The following is a 21,190-nucleotide window of genomic DNA, read 5'->3' as shown; positions in this document are numbered from 1 at the left end:
CTAATCCAAGGTTTATGTACATATATACCAAGTATCAATTCAATCATACTAGCAGTTATCAAGTAGAAGTCAACTAGCATTTTGGACCAAAAATATTTGCTAAAAATACTTTGATGACTGGGTGCTAACAGAGCAGAAAAACATAATAATTTTGGTATCAGTAATGACAGCGATATCTTTATTATTTATTATGAACAGTTGAGATACCCATAGCACAATTCACATCAATAAATCAAATGGCAATAAATAAACTAAATATATACTAGATAATGCTTTAACTTCATGCAAGTAATTATAAGCATTCTGAAAGTTTTTTTTATTTTACAGTGACCCATAGTAATCTTCATGACTCATCAAAAGATTTGTTGATGTACCAGCACATTTGGATAGTTCACATGCGAGACGTAAAACTGTTTTTAAGTATACTAAACTTGGATCTGTATTTACTTCATTTACTTTAGTACATGACATAGGTGTGTATCGGTAAGTAATTTATGTGTGCTTCTGATGGAGCAGAGATGAAATGTGAATGCATTCTAATATGAATAGACACACACACAGGAAATCTACTGAATATATCATTTTTATTTCTCTTACTATAGAGCAAAGTCATATATTACAGAATATCAAGACATGATAGGTAATCAACAATAAAACAGAATACTTTGTCACAAATCTATACAATTTACAAAGCCAATTGAAAAAAACAAACACATCTTTGTCTTGACATTATTAAAATATCAAAAAGACATGAACTTCATATCGTAAAATGTCTCTCTCATTACGAAAAGCAATCTCCCTGCTAATTTCTTCATATTTATTATATCTAAAAAATCTCAAGTTGGCATGGTATGGAAGTGGTCCAGTTTTAACATACAGACGATGACAAATCATACTAAAAGAAATCAGTAACAAAATACGTCAGGTGTTGAACCATTTTGTTTTTATTCATGCACTTCTTGGTTATTAAATTGTAATCTGCAAAGACAAAAACAAATGCATTTTGCATTACCTCACATATGAAAACAGAAGCCACAAGAAAATGGATGCATGCATGTGTGTGCGAATGAATGCATTGCAGAGGTATCCCAAAGGTATTCACCAACGTGCAGCGGAGGTCGATGCGCGGTGTACTGTCTGAGTGCATACTTTGATGTATCCTTGTAATAACCTTATTATTATACATCTTTTCCTTACAAGAATAGATCACAGGAATGCCGAAATCCAAAATGTTTAGAACAGAATCAGCGGACTTTGTGTGGAGTCCGGTCAAACTCTGGTGGCAGCCATGTTTGTTTTTATTATTAGAGGATGCTTACGCACATAATCATTCTACATTTTGAATTCGTATTTCCTAATATGGTAGGATGAAAATACCCTGTAAAATACTGCAGAAGTATGGCAGTGACAGATATATAATAATAAATATTATTTAACCAGCTTTGAACTAATACAAAGTAAGATCTCATTTCCAGGCAAACAAGTTTACCATTCTTGGGGACAAACGCATTACGTCCCACAGTGAAGGAAGTGTGGTGCACACAAAATGTTAATTATTTATAACTACTACTTTAAACGTGAGCAAGTAAAACAGAAAGAGTTAGTGATATCAAGTTATTCATGTAGTGATTTAGTATGCTGTCAGAATGACCATACTTTGACCCCGTACTGAAGCTGTACACATATATATCACCAGGAACTCTAACACAGTTATGCACAGTGGTGCTGATAATATTTCCCGTGTTACTGCTCAAATCCTCTCATTTTTCAAATAGTGTTTATAATTTTAAACCATACTGTGTCGTCCACTATGAGTGTTAAAAACAGCATGCTGAGTTTTATTGTAGGCTTGCATATCAATTCACTAAAATTTTTTTTTTATTCATGGTGTCATGAATTCTTATTATTTATCTTTATATTCATTGTAATTATTATTTGTGTATGTGATTTTGCAACGTGTGGCCACTATGACAGAATTTAGAGAGGTGGGGCTAAGATGGTGGAATAAGTGGCGATGAAGAGTGGTTGATGAAGTTGGTGGTTTCAGAGGTACTGCAGAGAATTAGCAAAACTTTGAATTAGTAAAGTAAGATGCTAGACAATCTTTGAGTGTGGTCAATGCCATTAGGGATAGCCTGTTTTTGAAGTCAAACAGAGCAGAGGCGTTTATTGTTTGGCGTGTATTTTGTACGGTGTCCTACTGATCTCTCCTATTTTGCCTGGGTATAAGTCCAGGGCATCATCTTTGAGATGAAATCATTTACTGCTTTTCTGTGGAAATCATCACAGAAAAGATTTGTTCATACAATCAGAAAAATTCCTATTCATTATGCCCCAAACTGATGAGTTGTGAAATTTATCACAACCATAAAATTGTCAGTATTTACACTGACAATGCGGTGTCCAGAAATTACACATCACCCATGGCTACATAAAATGTTAGTTCAGGTGAGAATCAGATCAATATTGACACAAAAATGATGATGTTGAGAAGTAGCCAATAGATAGGGGACTCTTCTCCTAGCTGCTTCAACCAAATTGTACATACCTCTCAATACTCTAATCATTGGGGTGCTCAGGACATGATCGGTTCACTTCAAACCATGAATCAATACAACTAGAAAAGAGAAGAAAAAACATGTTTGTGTTTCATCAAGGCTAAATTAAGTTATTCCCTTTGACTCACTGTTGAAATAATATTATAGATAAAATACAACAGAGGACAGACTAACATGTGCGTTGTAATCTGGAAACATGTGTAATAAAGTTATCAACACTGTCTTTGCGTGTGTTATTTACTGCCATGTCACCATCTGGGTGGCAGTGCTTTCTAATTTCCTACTGTGCAGCAGTTGACACAAACAAAAAACATAATATAGTAACGCTGACTTGCAGAGTGTTATTCAGCAAAGAAATAGTTTAATTATCAAACAGTTTGGTGACAATATACTAAGTACTAATGTATAAGCATTGACTGCTACCTTTAAGGCAATAATATTGCCTAGTACAGATGGTTGACATGGTAATAGTAGTCAATAGCAACAATGTAATAAGACTGACAATTTATAGCCAATAACATGATTAAACATGTATTGTCAACTACCGGTATCTGATTTAGTGTATATTTTTTTCGAGCATCAGTTATCATTGGAACTGATTTCATAAATTCATTCAATCAGAATTTGTTAAAAAAACATTTGTTTCAAAATGAAATGTTATCATAGATTTCAACAATACAGAATAAAGCACATGAATATAGACCATACACATGTCACAATAAACAGATAAAGCAACTATTTTTGGAAAATCTAACGATATTCAGTAAAAAGGTATTTATTTATATACCGGTAGGTCAATAATATCTAAATTATTCTCAATAATACATAAAAATATACAAATATGCATTCAATTGATAAAAAAACAAAATTTCCCAACTTGTTGTAAAATTTATGTTAAATTTGTATGATTTTAAATTAACATTTTCACCACCAGACTTTCTCGGCCAATTTTTTTACACTTTTTTCTTATATTCGTCAATATTTCAGGAAATGAAATCTAATAATTTGAGTCAATTTTTAGTTTTTATTCAAAAAATTTGGCTATTTTTGTCTCAATTTTTTGAAGGAAAAAGCAGATTATAAACAGGACTATTTTGTGAATTTGTGCTGAAAAAGGGGTATTGGTAGTGAAAAGATTAAATGTTAAAATAAATAACCTTCACCCAAATATCACAGATTTTGAAAATATCTTTGGTTACAAAGTAATCAAAATACCTTTTATGGTAAATGCAGAGGCAAGGTAAACGTGCTATAGTATCGCCTTGTTGTAAATCGTCAAGACATATGACACACTCCCCTGTATCAGTGGTCAACACATCCTCTGTAAAAGAACACAATATGAACATATTCCAGGTATCGCCATGGGAATGTCATGCAGTGGCATGCATTGTTTTATTTTTTACCACTGCATTGTTGTAATTATAGAAAATTCTGGAAAATTTTATATTTCACATAATAGCCACAAAATCCTAATAAAGCTCTGGAAATTATCTTGGAGTATAACTAAAGTATTTCACTAAAACAACAACATTTTAATGAACTAAGCCTGAAAGTGCAGTGATGTGACAACATAGAAATAAGTCTAGCAATAAAAACGTTAATCTGATAGTGATGTACCAGATGTGATGGAACACCCCATGTGTGTACAAGCTGTTTTCATGTCAATAGACCATTTTCGGTTCACTGCAAGATTCCACACATTATGCATGAAATCGAATGTAAACAAAAAAAATGTAAAAACATCGCATGCATTTTGTGGATATTTTCATGCTTAATAATGCGCTATAAACATTTGATGTTGAGGGTATTTCATATTCTCTCCTGAAAGATCTGCTTTTTGACATTGACCTAAACAATTGTGGTGTTCAGTCGAGCATTTCACTCATTATATAGATCTCCTAGAAAATCATCTATGGGAGACAAAAATTGCAGGAAGTGATAAACTCACCTCATGTTTATGGGAGCCATAACGTGCAGGCAACAATAAACAACTCATCTCATGTCTATGGGAGCCACAACATGCAGGCAACAATAAACAAACCCATCTCATGTCTATGAGAGCCACAACGTGCAGGCAACAATAAACAAACCCATCTCATGTTATGGGAGCCACAACGTGCAGGCAACAATAAACAAACCCATCTCATGTCTATGGGAGCCACAACGTGCAGGCAACAATAAACAACTCATCTCATGTCAATGGGAGGCACAACGTGCAGGCAACAATGAACAACTCATCTCATGTCTATGGGAGCCACAACGTGCAGGCAACAATAAACAAACCCATCTCTCGTCTATGGGAGCCACAATGTGCAGGCAATGATAAACAAACCACCTCTCCTCTATGGGAGCCACAATGTGCAGGCAATGATAAACAAACCACTTCTCCTCTATGGGAGCCACAATGTGCAGGTAATGATAAACAAACCCACCTCTCGTCTATGGGAGCCACAATGTGCAGGCAATGATAAACAAACCACCTCTCCTCTATGGGAGCCACAATGTGCAGGCAATGATGAACAAACCACCTCTCCTCTATGGGAGCCGCAGGGTGCAGGCAATGATAAACAAACCCACCTCTCGTCTATGGGAGCCACAATGTGCAGGCAATGATAAACAAACCCACCTCTTGTCTATGGGAGCCACAATGTGCAGGCAATGAAAAACAAACGCACCTCTTGTCTATGGGAGCCACAATGTGCAGGCAATGATAAAGAAACCACCTCTCCTCTATGGGAGCCACAATGTGCAGGCAATGATGAACAAACCACCTCTCCTCGATGGGAGCCGCAATGTGCAGGCAATGATAAACAAACCCACCTCTCGTCTATGGGAGCCACAATGTGCAGGCAATGATAAACAAACCCACCTCTTGTCTATGGGAGCCACAATGTCCAGGCAATGATAAACAAACGCACCTCTTGTCTATGGGAGCCACAATGTGCAGACAATGATAAAGAAACCACCTCTCGTCTATGGGAGCGACAATGTGCAGGCAATGATAAAGAAACCCACCCCTTGTTTAAGGGAGCCACAATATGTAGGCAGTGATGAATAAACCCACTTCATTTCTATGGGAGCCACAATGTGCAGGCAGTGATAAACAAACACACCTCTTGTCTATGGGAGCCACAATGTTCAGGCAGTGATAAACAAACCCACCTCTTGTCTATGGGAGCCACAATGTGCAGGCAATGATAAACAAACCACCTCTCGTCTATGGGAGCCACAATGTGCAGGCAATGATAAACAAACCACCTCTCCTCTATGGGAGCCACAATGTGCAGGCAATGATAAACAAACCCACTTCTCGTCTATGGGAGCCACAATGTGCAGGCAATGATAAACAAACCCACCTTTTGTCTATGGGAGCCACAATGTGCAGGCAATGATAAACAAACCCACCTCTTGTCTAAGGGAGCCACAATGTGCAGGCAATGATAAACAAACCCACCTCTTGTCTAAGGGAGCCACAATGTGTAGGCAGTGATGAATAAACCCACTTCATTTCTATGGGAGCAACAATGTGTAGGCAGTGATAAACAAACACACCTCTTGTCTATGGGAGCCACAATGTGCAGGCAATGATAAACAAACCCACCTCTTGTCTAAGGGAGCCACAATGTGCAGGCAATGATAAACAAACCCACCTCTTGTCTAAGGGAGCCACAATGTGTAGGCAGTGATGAATAAACCCACTTCATTTCTATGGGAGCAACAATGTGTAGGCAGTGATAAACAAACACACCTCTTGTCTATGGGAGCCACAATGTTCAGGCAGTGATAAACAAACTCACCTCTTGTCTATGGGAGCCACAATGTGCAGGCAATGATAAACAAACCACCTCTTCTCTATGGGAGCCACAATGTGCAGGCAATGATAAACAAACCCACCTCTTGTCTATGGGAGCCACAATGTGCAGGCAATGATAAACAAACCACCTCTTCTCTATGGGAGCCACAATGTGCAGGCAATGATAAACAAACCCACTTCTCGTCTATGGGAGCCACAATGTGCAGGCAATGATAAACAAACCCACCTTTTGTCTATGGGAGCCACAATGTGCAGGCAATGATAAACAAACCCACCTCTTGTCTAAGGGAGCCACAATGTGCAGGCAATGATAAACAAACCCACCTCTTGTCTAAGGGAGCCACAATGTGTAGGCAGTGATGAATAAACCCACTTCATTTCTATGGGAGCAACAATGTGTAGGCAGTGATAAACAAACACACCTCTTGTCTATGGGAGCCACAATGTGCAGGCAATGATAAACAAACCCACCTCTTGTCTAAGGGAGCCACAATGTGCAGGCAATGATAAACAAACCCACCTCTTGTCTAAGGGAGCCACAATGTGTAGGCAGTGATGAATAAACCCACTTCATTTCTATGGGAGCAACAATGTGTAGGCAGTGATAAACAAACACACCTCTTGTCTATGGGAGCCACAATGTTCAGGCAGTGATAAACAAACTCACCTCTTGTCTATGGGAGCCACAATGTGCAGGCAATGATAAACAAACCACCTCTTCTCTATGGGAGCCACAATGTGCAGGCAATGATAAACAAACCCACCTCTTGTCTATGGGAGCCACAATGTGCAGGCAATGATAAACAAACCACCTCTTCTCTATGGGAGCCACAATGTGCAGGCAATGATAAACAAACCCACTTCTCGTCTATGGGAGCCACAATGTGCAGGCAATGATAAACAAACCCACCTCTTGTCTATGGGAGCCACAATGTGCAGGCAATGATAAACAAACCCACCTCTTGTCTAAGGGAGCCACAATGTGCAGGCAATGATAAACAAACCCACCTCTTGTCTAAGGGAGCCACAATGTGTAGGCAGTGATGAATAAACCCACTTCATTTCTATGGGAGCAACAATGTGTAGGCAGTGATAAACAAACACACCTCTTGTCTATGGGAGCCACAATGTTCAGGCAGTGATAAACAAACTCACCTCTTGTCTATGGGAGCCACAATGTGCAGGCAATGATAAACAAACCACCTCTTCTCTATGGGAGCCACAATGTGCAGGCAATGATAAACAAACCCACCTCTTGTCTATGGGAGCCACAATGTGCAGGCAATGATAAACAAACCACCTCTTCTCTATGGGAGCCACAATGTGCAGGCAATGATAAACAAACCCACTTCTCGTCTATGGGAGCCACAATGTGCAGGCAATGATAAACAAACCCACCTTTTGTCTATGGGAGCCACAATGTGCAGGCAATGATAAACAAACCCACCTCTTGTCTAAGGGAGCCACAATGTGCAGGCAATGATAAACAAACCCACCTCTTGTCTAAGGGAGCCACAATGTGTAGGCAGTGATGAATAAACCCACTTCATTTCTATGGGAGCAACAATGTGTAGGCAGTGATAAACAAACACACCTCTTGTCTATGGGAGCCACAATGTGCAGGCAATGATAAACAAACCCACCTCTTGTCTAAGGGAGCCACAATGTGCAGGCAATGATAAACAAACCCACCTCTTGTCTAAGGGAGCCACAATGTGTAGGCAGTGATGAATAAACCCACTTCATTTCTATGGGAGCAACAATGTGTAGGCAGTGATAAACAAACACACCTCTTGTCTATGGGAGCCACAATGTTCAGGCAGTGATAAACAAACTCACCTCTTGTCTATGGGAGCCACAATGTGCAGGCAATGATAAACAAACCACCTCTTCTCTATGGGAGCCACAATGTGCAGGCAATGATAAACAAACCCACCTCTTGTCTATGGGAGCCACAATGTGCAGGCAATGATAAACAAACCACCTCTTCTCTATGGGAGCCACAATGTGCAGGCAATGATAAACAAACCCACTTCTCGTCTATGGGAGCCACAATGTGCAGGCAATGATAAACAAACCCACCTTTTGTCTATGGGAGCCACAATGTGCAGGCAATGATAAACAAACCCACCTCTTGTCTAAGGGAGCCACAATGTGCAGGCAATGATAAACAAACCCACCTCTTGTCTAAGGGAGCCACAATGTGTAGGCAGTGATGAATAAACCCACTTCATTTCTATGGGAGCAACAATGTGTAGGCAGTGATAAACAAACACACCTCTTGTCTATGGGAGCCACAATGTGCAGGCAATGATAAACAAACCCACCTCTTGTCTAAGGGAGCCACAATGTGCAGGCAATGATAAACAAACCCACCTCTTGTCTAAGGGAGCCACAATGTGTAGGCAGTGATGAATAAACCCACTTCATTTCTATGGGAGCAACAATGTGTAGGCAGTGATAAACAAACACACCTCTTGTCTATGGGAGCCACAATGTTCAGGCAGTGATAAACAAACTCACCTCTTGTCTATGGGAGCCACAATGTGCAGGCAATGATAAACAAACCACCTCTTCTCTATGGGAGCCACAATGTGCAGGCAATGATAAACAAACCCACCTCTTGTCTATGGGAGCCACAATGTGCAGGCAATGATAAACAAACCACCTCTTCTCTATGGGAGCCACAATGTGCAGGCAATGATAAACAAACCCACCTCTTGTCTATGGGAGCCACAATGTGCAGGCAATGATAAACAAACCACCTCTTCTCTATGGGAGCCACAATGTGCAGGCAATGATAAACAAACCCACCTCTTGTCTATGGGAGCCACAATGTGCAGGCAATGATAAACAAACCACCTCTTCTCTATGGGAGCCACAATGTGCAGGCAATGATAAACAAACCCACCTCTTGTCTATGGGAGCCACAATGTGCAGGCAATGATAAACAAACCACCTCTTCTCTATGGGAGCCACAATGTGCAGGCAATGATAAACAAACCCACCTCTTGTCTATGGGAGCCACAATGTGCAGGCAATGATAAACAAACCACCTCTTCTCTATGGGAGCCACAATGTGCAGGCAATGATAAACAAACCCACCTCTTGTCTATGGGAGCCACAATGTGCAGGCAATGATAAACAAACCCACCTCCTGACAGCTGCATTATAGCCTCCTACGAGTACTTAACATGTAGGCAACAAATGTAACCAGGCTTAGTTATGCTTACCATTGTAACTTATTCTTGGTTTAGTTAAACAAATAACAAGGTGGCACTCAATATCATCAGGTGGTACAAACTTAGAACATACTGGGCATTTGATTCCTGAAAACAGAGAAAAGAAAAATAGATTGCATGCATTATTCAATATATATTACTTAGTACATGTATGCATGGAGTGTACCCCTCAATATCCTTAGTTCAATTGTCTTGGGCACCTGGCATAGCCCTCCAATGGTTTCCTAAATACACTACCGTGGGCACTTGACATGGCCCTCCAATGGTTTCTTAGTTCAACTGTCTTAGGTACCTGGCATAGCCCTCCAATGGTTTCCTAATTAAACTACTTTGGGCACATTTTATTATGCTTTCATTTTGTCTTCATTTGTATTTTTGTTGTTGCCATTTTGAATGCATCTGAAACTTTATTGTATTAAATCTAGATCTTAAGCAGGGTATGATTTATTTACATAAGTGTCACATGACTGACTTAATTGTATCATGACTGTTTTATGAACCCATTTTTTTAAACATTTACAAAGAAGTGTTTTTCAGCCCAGCAATTTACCACAATTTATCACCTTTGCATTAAATTGTATTTCAAAACCCAGACATATTTACATCTCTCATTGTCTTGAGAATCATTGATATGGATTTAAAACATGTGGCTCCAATGTAGTATTATGATAGGGGTGCCAATAGGAGAGTTGCAGATAAAAAGTGCAGCAACTACTAAAACTGAATGATTTGTTCTAATATTACAACAAAATACTGATCAGTGTTACGATGTATTATTGACCATTGCTACTGCAGAATATAATAACCATGCTGTTTAAAGAATAAATGTTAATATTCATTGATATGTAAATATACCAAACAAATTCAAAGAATAATTCTTGACTGTTTACAAATAAGCAGTACATGTAGTTTAAGTGCATCTGATTAGACACAATAAACAATCAAATATAAGCCACGTTGCAAGATCTCTGCACATGCTGAACAGCAGTTGTGTTCAGGTTAATCGGACCAGCATGAGACCCATTGGTTCATGTCAAAATAATGCGCTCATACACCTGTATTTTGTTCCATGTTGAGCTGTCAATGTGAAACTAAATTCTCTGCATATGTTGATAGGTGCTCTTCCTCCAGCATCCAACCATAACAAGCTAACTGCACTTCAATGTCATACATGTATTTACTGGAAGTGTGCTATGGTAATGAGTGCCCGGGACCGAAACACTGCACATGCCAAGATTTGCTTCCTGAACACTCAGCATGAACCAAAATCATGACCCTTGGTGGTGAATAAAAGAGAACATATACTGATTCATACTAGTATGACATGACTATGGAGGGAAGTGCAGCTATACAGTATATGGACAAATGCTGCAGTAATGTATAAAATTAATCCTTTCATCTCCTTTGTTTCTATTCATCTTGGGGTAGGTTTATGTTGTTTGCTTTCTGCCAATAGCAAATCAATAGGTGCCAAAGGGAACTACAAACCACATGCATAAGCAGAAGCAGAAAAATTGTTTTTGCGATTATGGAGGTGTTTTTGTTTTGAAATTTGAACAATTCCAGTTACATTATCATTTTTCACATCCTCATCGTTTCATTCCTTGTCTTTTTGATACAATCATGATTTCAATACCATTTCAAATTTTGCAAAACTATGTTCTTAGTTCAATGAATATTGTTTGACACTTGTTGCTATGCAAGGTTCAATATGTGATACACAAGCCTACAAGTTGCTATTTATTTTGCACCGGACATCGTTGGTTGTTTATCTTGTTGGCTCACACAGTGTTTATCAATCAAAGGTTGCATTTTGTCTAATGTGTGCAACATCAATCAGGGATAATATTTTACTATAAATGTCCACTTTCACATTTTCGGCTACGAAATTGATGAGAATCATTGTCAGACATGTAGCAATAATCTGCCCTCGCCATGATATTGAATATAAACACCTCTGTTAACTGGAAGTGATGCGAAACATTATGAATACTGTTTTATACAGCCAAAGTGTGCTCGCAATGTTTTGTGACAATCTGTTGAAAATCAGTAAGCTGATTTACAAAAATAGATCAATGGTCAAAATAATTAAAATTTTAAAGGCTTAACAGTAACTCTTTCAGATCAATGTTAATTGTGGATATTTAACAGCAACTCTTACAGATCAATGTTAATTGTAGATATTTAACAGTAACTCTTACAGATCAAGGTTAATTGTGGATATTTAACAGTAAGTCTTACAGATCAATGTTAATTGTGGATATTTAACAGCAACTCTTACAGATCAATGTTAATTGTAGATATTTAACAGTAACTTACAGATCAATGTTCATTGTGGATATTTAACAGTAACTCTTTCAGATCAATGTTCATTGTGGATATTTAACAGTAACTCTTACAGATCAATGTTCATTGTGGATATTTAACAGTAACTCTTACAGATCAATGTTCATTGTGGATATTTAACAGTAACTCTTACAGATATATGTTCATTGTGGATATTTAACAGTAACTCTTTCAGATCAATGTTCATTGTGGATATTTAACAGTAACTCTTACAGATATATGTTCATTGTGGATATTTAACAGTAACTCTTTCAGATCAATGTTCATTGTGGATATTTAACAGTAACTCTTGCAGATCAATGTTAATTGTGGATATTTAACAGCAACTCTTACAGATCAATGTTAATTGTAGATATTTAACAGTAACTTACAGATCAATGTTCATTGTGGATATTTAACAGTAACTCTTTCAGATCAATGTTCATTGTGGATATTTAACAGCAACTCTTACAGATCAATGTTCGTTGTGGATATTTAACAGTAACTCTTACAGATCAATGTTAATTGTAGATATTTAACAGTAACTCTTACAGATCAATATTCATTGTGGATTTTTAACAGCAACTCTTACAGATCAATGTTAATTGTAGATATTTAACAGTAACTCTTACAGATCAATGTTCATTGTGGATATTTAACAGTAACTCTTTCAGATCAATGTTCATTGTGGATATTTAACAGCAACTCTCACAGATCAATGTTCATTGTGGATATTTAACAGTAACTCTTACAGATCAATGTTCATTGTGGATATTTAACAGTAACTCTTACAGATCAATGTTAATTGTAGATATTTAACAGTAACTCTTACAGATCAATGTTAATTGTGGATATTTAACAGTAACTTACAGATCAATGTTCATTGTGGATATTTAACAGTAACTCTTTCAGATCAATGTTAATTGTGGATATTTAACAGCAACTCTTACAGATCAATGTTAATTGTAGATATTTAACAGTAACTTACAGATCAATGTTTATTGTGGATATTTAACAGTAACTCTTTCAGATCAATGTTCATTGTGGATATTTAACAGTAACTCTTACAGATCAATGTTCATTGTGGATATTTAACAGTAACTCTTACAGATCAATGTTCATTGTGGATATTTAACAGTAACTCTTACAGATATATGTTCATTGTGGATATTTAACAGTAACTCTTTCAGATCAATGTTCATTGTGGATATTTAACAGTAACTCTTACAGATATATGTTCATTGTGGATATTTAACAGTAACTCTTTCAGATCAATGTTCATTGTGGATATTTAACAGTAACTCTTGCAGATCAATGTTAATTGTGGATATTTAACAGCAACTCTTACAGATCAATGTTAATTGTAGATATTTAACAGTAACTTACAGATCAATGTTCATTGTGGATATTTAACAGTAACTCTTTCAGATCAATGTTCATTGTGGATATTTAACAGCAACTCTTACAGATCAATGTTCGTTGTGGATATTTAACAGTAACTCTTACAGATCAATGTTAATTGTAGATATTTAACAGTAACTCTTACAGATCAATATTCATTGTGGATTTTTAACAGCAACTCTTACAGATCAATGTTAATTGTAGATATTTAACAGTAACTCTTACAGATCAATGTTCATTGTGGATATTTAACAGTAACTCTTTCAGATCAATGTTCATTGTGGATATTTAACAGCAACTCTCACAGATCAATGTTCATTGTGGATATTTAACAGTAACTCTTACAGATCAATGTTCATTGTGGATATTTAACAGTAACTCTTACAGATCAATGTTAATTGTAGATATTTAACAGTAACTCTTACAGATCAATGTTAATTGTGGATATTTAACAGTAACTTACAGATCAATGTTCATTGTGGATATTTAACAGTAACTCTTTCAGATCAATGTTCATTGTGGATATTTAACAGCAACTCTTACAGATCAATGTTCATTGTGGATATTTAACAGTAACTCTTACAGATCAATGTTCATTGTGGATATTTAACAGCAACTCTTACAGATCAATGTTCATTGTGGATATTTAACAGTAACTCTTACAGATCAATGTTCATTGTGGATATTTAACAGCAACTCTTTCAGATCAATGTTAATTGTGGATATTTAACAGTAACTCTTACAGATCAATGTTAATTGTGGATATTTAACAGTAACTCTTACAGATCAATGTTAATTGCGGATATTTAACAGTAACTCTTACAGATCAATGTTAATTGTGGATATTTAACAGTAACTCATACAGATCAATGTTAATTGTAGATATTTAACAGTACAAAAATGTAACTCTTACAGATCAATGTTCATTGTGGATATTTAACAGTAACTCTTTCAGATCAATGTTAATTGTGGATATTTAACAGTAACTCTTTCAGATCAATGTTCATTGTGGATATTTAACAGCAACTCTTACAGATCAATGTTAATTGTGGATATTTAACAGTAACTCTTACAGATCAATGTTAATTGTAGATATTTAACAGTAACTCTTTCAGATCAATGTTAATTGTAGATATTTAACAGTAACTCTTTAAGATCAATGTTAATTGTGGATATTTAACAGTAACTTTTTCAGATCAATGATAATTGTAGATATTTAACAGTAACTCTTTCAGATCAATGTTAATTGTGGATATTTAACAGTAACTTTTTCAGATCAATGTTAATTGTAGATATTTAACAGTAACTCTTACAGATCAATGTTAATTGTGGATATTTAACAGTAACTCTTTCAGATCAATGTTAATTGTGGATATTTAACAGTAACTCTTTCAGATCAATGTTAATTGTGGATATTTAACAGTAACTCTTTCAGATCAATGTTAATTGTGGATATTTAACAGTAACTCTTACAGATCAATGTTAATTGCGGATATTTAACAGTAACTCTTACAGATCAATGTTAATTGTGGATATTTAACAGTAACTCGTACAGATCAAGGTTAATTGTAGATATTTAACAGTACAAAAATGTAACTCTTACAGATCAATGTTAATTGTGGATATTTAACAGTAACTCTTACAGATCAATGTTCATTGTGGATATTTAACAGTAACTCTTTCAGATCAATGTTAATTGTGGATATTTAACAGTAACTCTTTCAGATCAATGTTCATTGTGGATATTTAACAGCAACTCTTACAGATCAATGTTAATTGTGGATATTTAACAGTAACTCTTACAGATCAATGTTAATTGTAGATATTTAACAGTAACTCTTTCAGATCAATGTTAATTGTAGATATTTAACAGTAACTCTTTAAGATCAATGTTAATTGTGGATATTTAACAGTAACTTTTTCAGATCAATGATAATTGTAGATATTTAACAGTAACTCTTTCAGATCAATGTTAATTGTGGATATTTAACAGTAACTCTTACAGATCAATGTTAATTGTAGATATTTAACAGTAACTCTTTCAGATCCATGTTAATTGTGGATATTTAACAGTAACTCTTTCAGATCCATGTTAATTGTGGATATTTAACAGTAACTTTTTCAGATCAATGTTAATTGTAGATATTTAACAGTAACTCTTTCAGATCAATGTTAATTGTGGATATTTAACAGTAACTTTTTCAGATCAATGTTCATTGTGGATATTTAACAGTAACTTTTTCAGATCAATGATAATTGTAGATATTTAACAGTAAATCTTTCAGATCAATGTTAATTGTGGATATTTAACAGTAACTCTTTCAGATCAATGTTAATTGTGGATATTTAACAGTAACTTTTTCAGATCAATGTTCATTGTGGATATTTAACAGTAACTTTTTCAGATCAATGATAATTGTAGATATTTAACAGTAAATCTTTCAGATCAATGTTAATTGTGGATATTTAACAGTAACTCTTTCAGATCAATGTTAATTGTGGATATTTAACAGTAACTTTTTCAGATCAATGATAATTGTAGATATTTAACAGTAAATCTTTCAGATCAATGTTCATTGTGGATATTTAACAGTAACTTTTTCAGATCAATGATAATTGTAGATATTTAACAGTAACTCTTTCAGATCAATGTTAATTGTAGATATTTAACAATAATATCTTCAAATCAATTGAACAAATGAACAGAACAAAATAAGGTCAGGGCCTCAATACGCTTCAATTTAACAAACTTATGTTTAACAGTCTTTCTATCAAGGTCAAAATCATTAGAGTAAAGGTGAAATTACACAACCAAAAAAAAAGTTTTAAAAAGTTGATCGACTAAACATGAAAAATGTGTCATTACCGCATCAAACTGTTCCATAACTTAATGTCGGTTGACAGCTACAAATACATGGATGATTCTAATCTTGTAGTCAGTCACTTTTAACCAATTAACTTAAATGATGCAAATACAAGCACTAAACGATACTATTGTCAGAACTCTTAAATGGGATCCATTAAAGTTAATAAGGGGAAAAAAAGATGATTATTTTATGAATAGAAATTGTTATAGTTTTTGTTATTGTTTCTTGACAAAAAATTAACAGTTTTTACACTATGGGAATATATTTGAAGCTGCAGCTCTCCATTGAGGAATAGTTTTACAATCAACTCTACATAATTTTATTTTAAAAGTACAATGCATACAAATTTCATATAAATGTTTAAACAGCTGAACCTATTCAATTTGTGTATAATTTGTCAAATCAACTATTAATAAGCTGTGATGCTAAAGATCTGAGAGCACTCTTGTTATGAATAAGCTACATTAATGTAACAGGTTTCAGAAACAAAGACAACAGTTTTACGGTCCTGACTAAATATTCTTGAGCAGTGAACCAATGGATTGAGAATAGAGAATAGAATTTCTGCAATAGATGTTTTTATGTGTTCGGGACAGACCATTACAATGTAGATTTTAATTTATGTGGATGTTTTTTTTAATTTTTATTTTTTTAGTCATTCTCCCTGTGGAATTTCATTGTGTTTAACAATATCACGTCAATCAAACATTGTATGGCCTTACACATACATTTATGGATTTTGTTTCCACAAAATAAGCAGTTTCCTCACACTATTTCAAGCAATGTAGAATCACTTTAATTATAAGTGAATCTCCAAAAAAAAAATTTATTATGGTACAACCATGGTTCAAAACAATATCAATGCTGCAGTGACCGGCTCACACCCATTTTACTAAGGGCATGACTTATAAGGAAAGGAGGAAGTCTGGTAAAACAAAATGGCTGGCAAGCAAGAAACTGCTCTTCCTAGTCTAGACTATTACTAGAAAGTAAGGTCTGCAGTAAAATACATGTACATTCATTATTATATGAGCACACACACTTCAAAAGAGAGACCTGGAAATACTATAAAATACTGTTTTTACTGGGGCAAAGGCACTCTTGCAAGAACAAAGTTTTGCAAAATTCACTGTGACTTAACAAACCACCCCCTGGGTAATTTCACTGCTACAAAATTGGGTGATTTTAACAGACTTATTTATGAGACATATTTATTTAATTTTAATTGTGCATTATTTACAGGTAACAACACATAGAACAAATTGTTCATTAAAAGAACCACCATATTATCAAAATCTCTATAGCTATCAAAGCCATACTATGTACAGCTAAACTTTTCGCAGTTGCAATCAATGGCAAAGGGTAATTTTAAACCATTAGAAAACATGTCATCACCAACAGAAGAATAAATTAAAACTCGGGATCTGAAAAATTAGAGTTTTTCAAAAAGCTATTCTCTTCATTTGCAAAGTAGCAAAACCATTTTTTGGAGGTTTTAGATAAAGCCTAGACATCAGTGAATAATTTATAAATGAAATGCTGATATAGGAGATATGTCTACTGGATAATTTAATGATCAATAATTCAGCCTATCGAATATAACCAGTACAGTGGAATTTCTCTTCAATGCACTGGGTTGTACATAATTTATTATGATTATTTCAAGTAACAACAAGCCAATGTAAGCCTGCAATTAAACATGCTCAGACCTACATTATGCTGAGTCACCAAGCACCTTTGTAATAGCCCTGGAACTAATCAATTTTCAGAGTACTAACCGCTGTCACCCAAGGCATTAAAATCAAACTGGAGATCAAGGTACTATATTCATTCTGGATTGAAGGTTCACAGAGTACTTGTTGATTTTACTTCGCATTCTCTAGCTGACATTTACCATTAACTTCTAATATTTAACTAAACCAGCTATCACTCAGTAAACTAAATCAATCAGTTAATACCAGATAAGATGGCAGTTAGAGTCTTTCTGTTTTGTATTTTATTATTATGCAATATGGTCTTGATAATGGGGAGTAAATTATTTGCAAACTGGGTCACAATATGAATCATTGCATTGGTTTAAATGAGATAAAACAAAAAAGCTATATATATTCTGTTGTTGTGTAAATATATTTGAAGTTAGATTAAGCATGGAGGTCTGTCTTTTACCTCCATGGATTAAGCAAGTCATATTGCCAAATTGAACACAATTTAAATATTATATAAATATTAAGTCAAGATCATCAACATAGTATGAAAGTTATTATGCCTTCATCATCAATAATGTGTAATTGGATATTAACGAGTTAATCATAAAATTATCATTACATGAATGTTATCAGTCATGTTAATTGATCAGGGCAATCAAGTGAATTAACTACATGTAAGGATCATCAGAGTAACACAGAGTTTCACCTTATTGCATCATTAGTTGAGCATAAACAGGAAACATCCCAACAACATGCAAATACCAACTGTTTCAACTCACTATCTTCAGGGATTCATTATCTACCATAGTTTAGATTCCATACTAAACATAATAGAACTCAAAACCAAGTGGACTAGTACAATAAACCAATTGAGTCAAAGCAAATATAAAAGGAATTTGATACATCAATGAACAAGCTGCTCTATGATTGGTCTGATTGTCAGAAGTTGGGCTTGAGTAGCCAATCAGGCAATATCTTATAAGTAGCTTTGCATTGACCTAAAAAAACAAAAAACCATGGTTTTACATTGTCAATTCAACCCATGTACAAAAATGCTAAGTAAATTTGCTCTGAAATAACTCTTTATAAGATGGGATGTACAAAAAAGGCATGTTTTAGCTAGCACCACATTTTGAATAAAAAAGGAAAGAATTCCTTTTGTACCCCAAACCCTACCCTCCAGCACTCCCCATTTAATTGTAAATGCCCCTCCTAAGGACATCTAGAGGGGGCAAATGAATTGGGTAACTGGGAGTGAGTGTTAGAGTTAGGGATGGGGGGTTACTACCATGTAATGAACAGGGTAATCCTTTTACTATGATGAAAAATTTCAAATTTTTTTTGATTATTTCAAACTATTTCACCACTTTATCATACAAGTGAATTCTATAAGACGGAGCTATGACGCGATCCCTAACGTTGCCAGGACCAATCACAAACAAGAATAAACAATGAATTTTTGGGGGATTAACACCTCTGTTTAACTGTTTTTCCTCACGCCAACGAAAATTTTTTTTTTCTTCTACTGACTTCCTGCTCTGGTTTGTCATACCATCACCACATACCATCCTCACTGGGAGACACTGGCTACTCTTATGTGTAACCATATAATCTTTTGAATACCCCAAATAAATTTCTGTTACTTAGTATTAGTTAATTGACCAATATTTAACAAATTTGAATTCCACATGATGCCAATATACTATCAAGATGTGACAATGCAAGTAGTGTGCACATGCTCATTGCATCAAACCACAAAGGAAAAAAATTGTCCAAAAACTAGTATGGTTAAATAAATTAGGCACAAAGGCAGTACAGTGGTCAAATAGAACGGCACATGGACCCTGTACTGCCTGAGTGCAAACTTTGTGGCATTCTCAAGTTTTAAACTATACATATCGTATACCCCGGTAATCAGCTCCCTGATATAATATACATGTTTTCCATACTTGTAGTTATACCAGTAATTAAGTCCAAAATTGTGGGTGAAAAATGTTTTATGAGAATCATGCATTTAGTGACTGGTTCCATTTGAGCGCTTTTGTGGTACATGTCCAATGTAAACAAAGAGAAATGTTTGATTACAACACATTAATAAGGAAAAAAAATGAATATTGGAACTCATGCAAATACATTTTTTTTAAGGAAGTTCATTGTTTTGTAGCTAAATATATATTATTGGAATCTTGTTTGCTTGGCTTGCTAAACAGATTTCTGACTACATTAAAAGTCAGAGCAATATACGATATCGGATAATGGGCTTATTCAACAATTAAACTTTCTGTGCTTTTTAGAATACAATACAGGACAGTGCAGATTATAAAAGTTTATTTATTAGTTGACTTTGACTTTAGTAATCATTTAGACAAGAGAGAATTATTCTTTTATCCTGTACCGACTTAATTCAAACGTGGCCGTGAACAACAAAGCACGGTCCGGGAATGGGGGTATAAGAAGACTATTAAACCATTGTCCAAGCGAGTTTCACAACCGGTTATCAACTACTAGTATTATCTATCTTATTATGAGACGAACCCACTCAATGAAAACGCAACAATCACACGAGGAAAATACACAAACACAAATATAACATGTAAAGAGCCCACCATATTACAGCTAACGTTACCCAACTGAAAAAAAAAATCATTTACCAGTCAAAAATGTCGGTGAAAGTAGATGTGCTGGTAAAGACTGGGCCGCTTGTACGGCAAACAGCTGACTGGCTTCAACATCGGGTGAACTGCTATCTGAGTCAGGACTAAAACCACCATTACCACTTATAGTTAAACCATGCATATTTTGCTGACCTAGTCCATTCTGTACACTCCCAAGTGATCTCGCACGACCACGAGGATTTGAAGAGTTAGAACCAAATATGTTATGATGTTGACCAAAAGAGAACACCCCGGCACCGCCAGCTGTGGTACTGCTAGTTGAGCCACCACTCGGTCCAGCACCAGAGTAAGTCCGAAGACGTGGATTGCTCGTGCTTGGTTTGGCACCCATCTCTGTATTATTCTAAAATAAAGCCTCAGAATGCAGCATAGGGATCGGAACTCCGTTACGCATACATGAAATAAGCGTTTCGTACTTCCATTTAGATAGAAACGGCGGTAAATAATGACTTGTAGTCAGTAACGCAATAACCAAAGGCAGCCATTTTGTTTTCCTGTCTATGTTGTGACCAAAATACAAGATGACGTCACACATTGGTGACCAATCAACAGAAATGCGAACTAATTTACATAACGTGTTCTGGGTGGGTTGATGAACTTCT

The 21,190-nt window shown here is 35.5% G+C and overlaps 1 protein-coding gene across 1 annotated transcript; it reads right to left on the bottom strand.

Annotated features, from left to right (window-relative positions):
• Positions 1 to 565: 565 nt before the first annotated feature.
• Positions 566 to 21,090, bottom strand: LOC100367186 (E3 ubiquitin-protein ligase znrf2-like). The gene is made up of 5 exons (XM_002741156.3): positions 20,565 to 21,090; positions 9,606 to 9,701; positions 3,774 to 3,879; positions 2,549 to 2,617; positions 566 to 978 (listed from the first exon to the last, which is right to left on the bottom strand). The coding sequence occupies exons 1-4, from the start codon at positions 20,917 to 20,919 to the stop codon at positions 2,560 to 2,562; spliced, it is 615 nt and encodes a 204-aa protein (XP_002741202.1). The 5' UTR covers positions 20,920 to 21,090; the 3' UTR covers positions 566 to 978; positions 2,549 to 2,559.
• Between the last annotated feature and the right edge of the window lie 100 nt (positions 21,091 to 21,190).

The sequence above is a fragment of the Saccoglossus kowalevskii genome, chromosome 6 (genome assembly GCF_978046115.1).
Source record: "Saccoglossus kowalevskii chromosome 6, keSacKowa6.1, whole genome shotgun sequence".
Taxonomy (NCBI): Eukaryota; Metazoa; Hemichordata; class Enteropneusta; family Harrimaniidae; genus Saccoglossus; species Saccoglossus kowalevskii.
The sequence above is the reverse complement of the archived record's forward strand: the minus strand, read 5'-3'. Positions and strand labels throughout refer to the sequence as shown.

Coding starts and splice junctions, on each gene's coding strand:
- LOC100367186 (XM_002741156.3), bottom strand. CDS start 20,919: ATGGGTGCCAAACCAAGCACGAGCAATCCACGTCTTCGGACTTACTCT. Junction 9,702..20,564: donor TTCACCGACATTTTTGACTG/GTAAATGATTTT, acceptor CTCTGTTTTCAG/GAATCAAATGCCCAGTATGT. Junction 3,880..9,605: donor ACCAAGAATAAGTTACAATG/GTAAGCATAACT, acceptor GTTCTTTTACAG/AGGATGTGTTGACCACTGAT.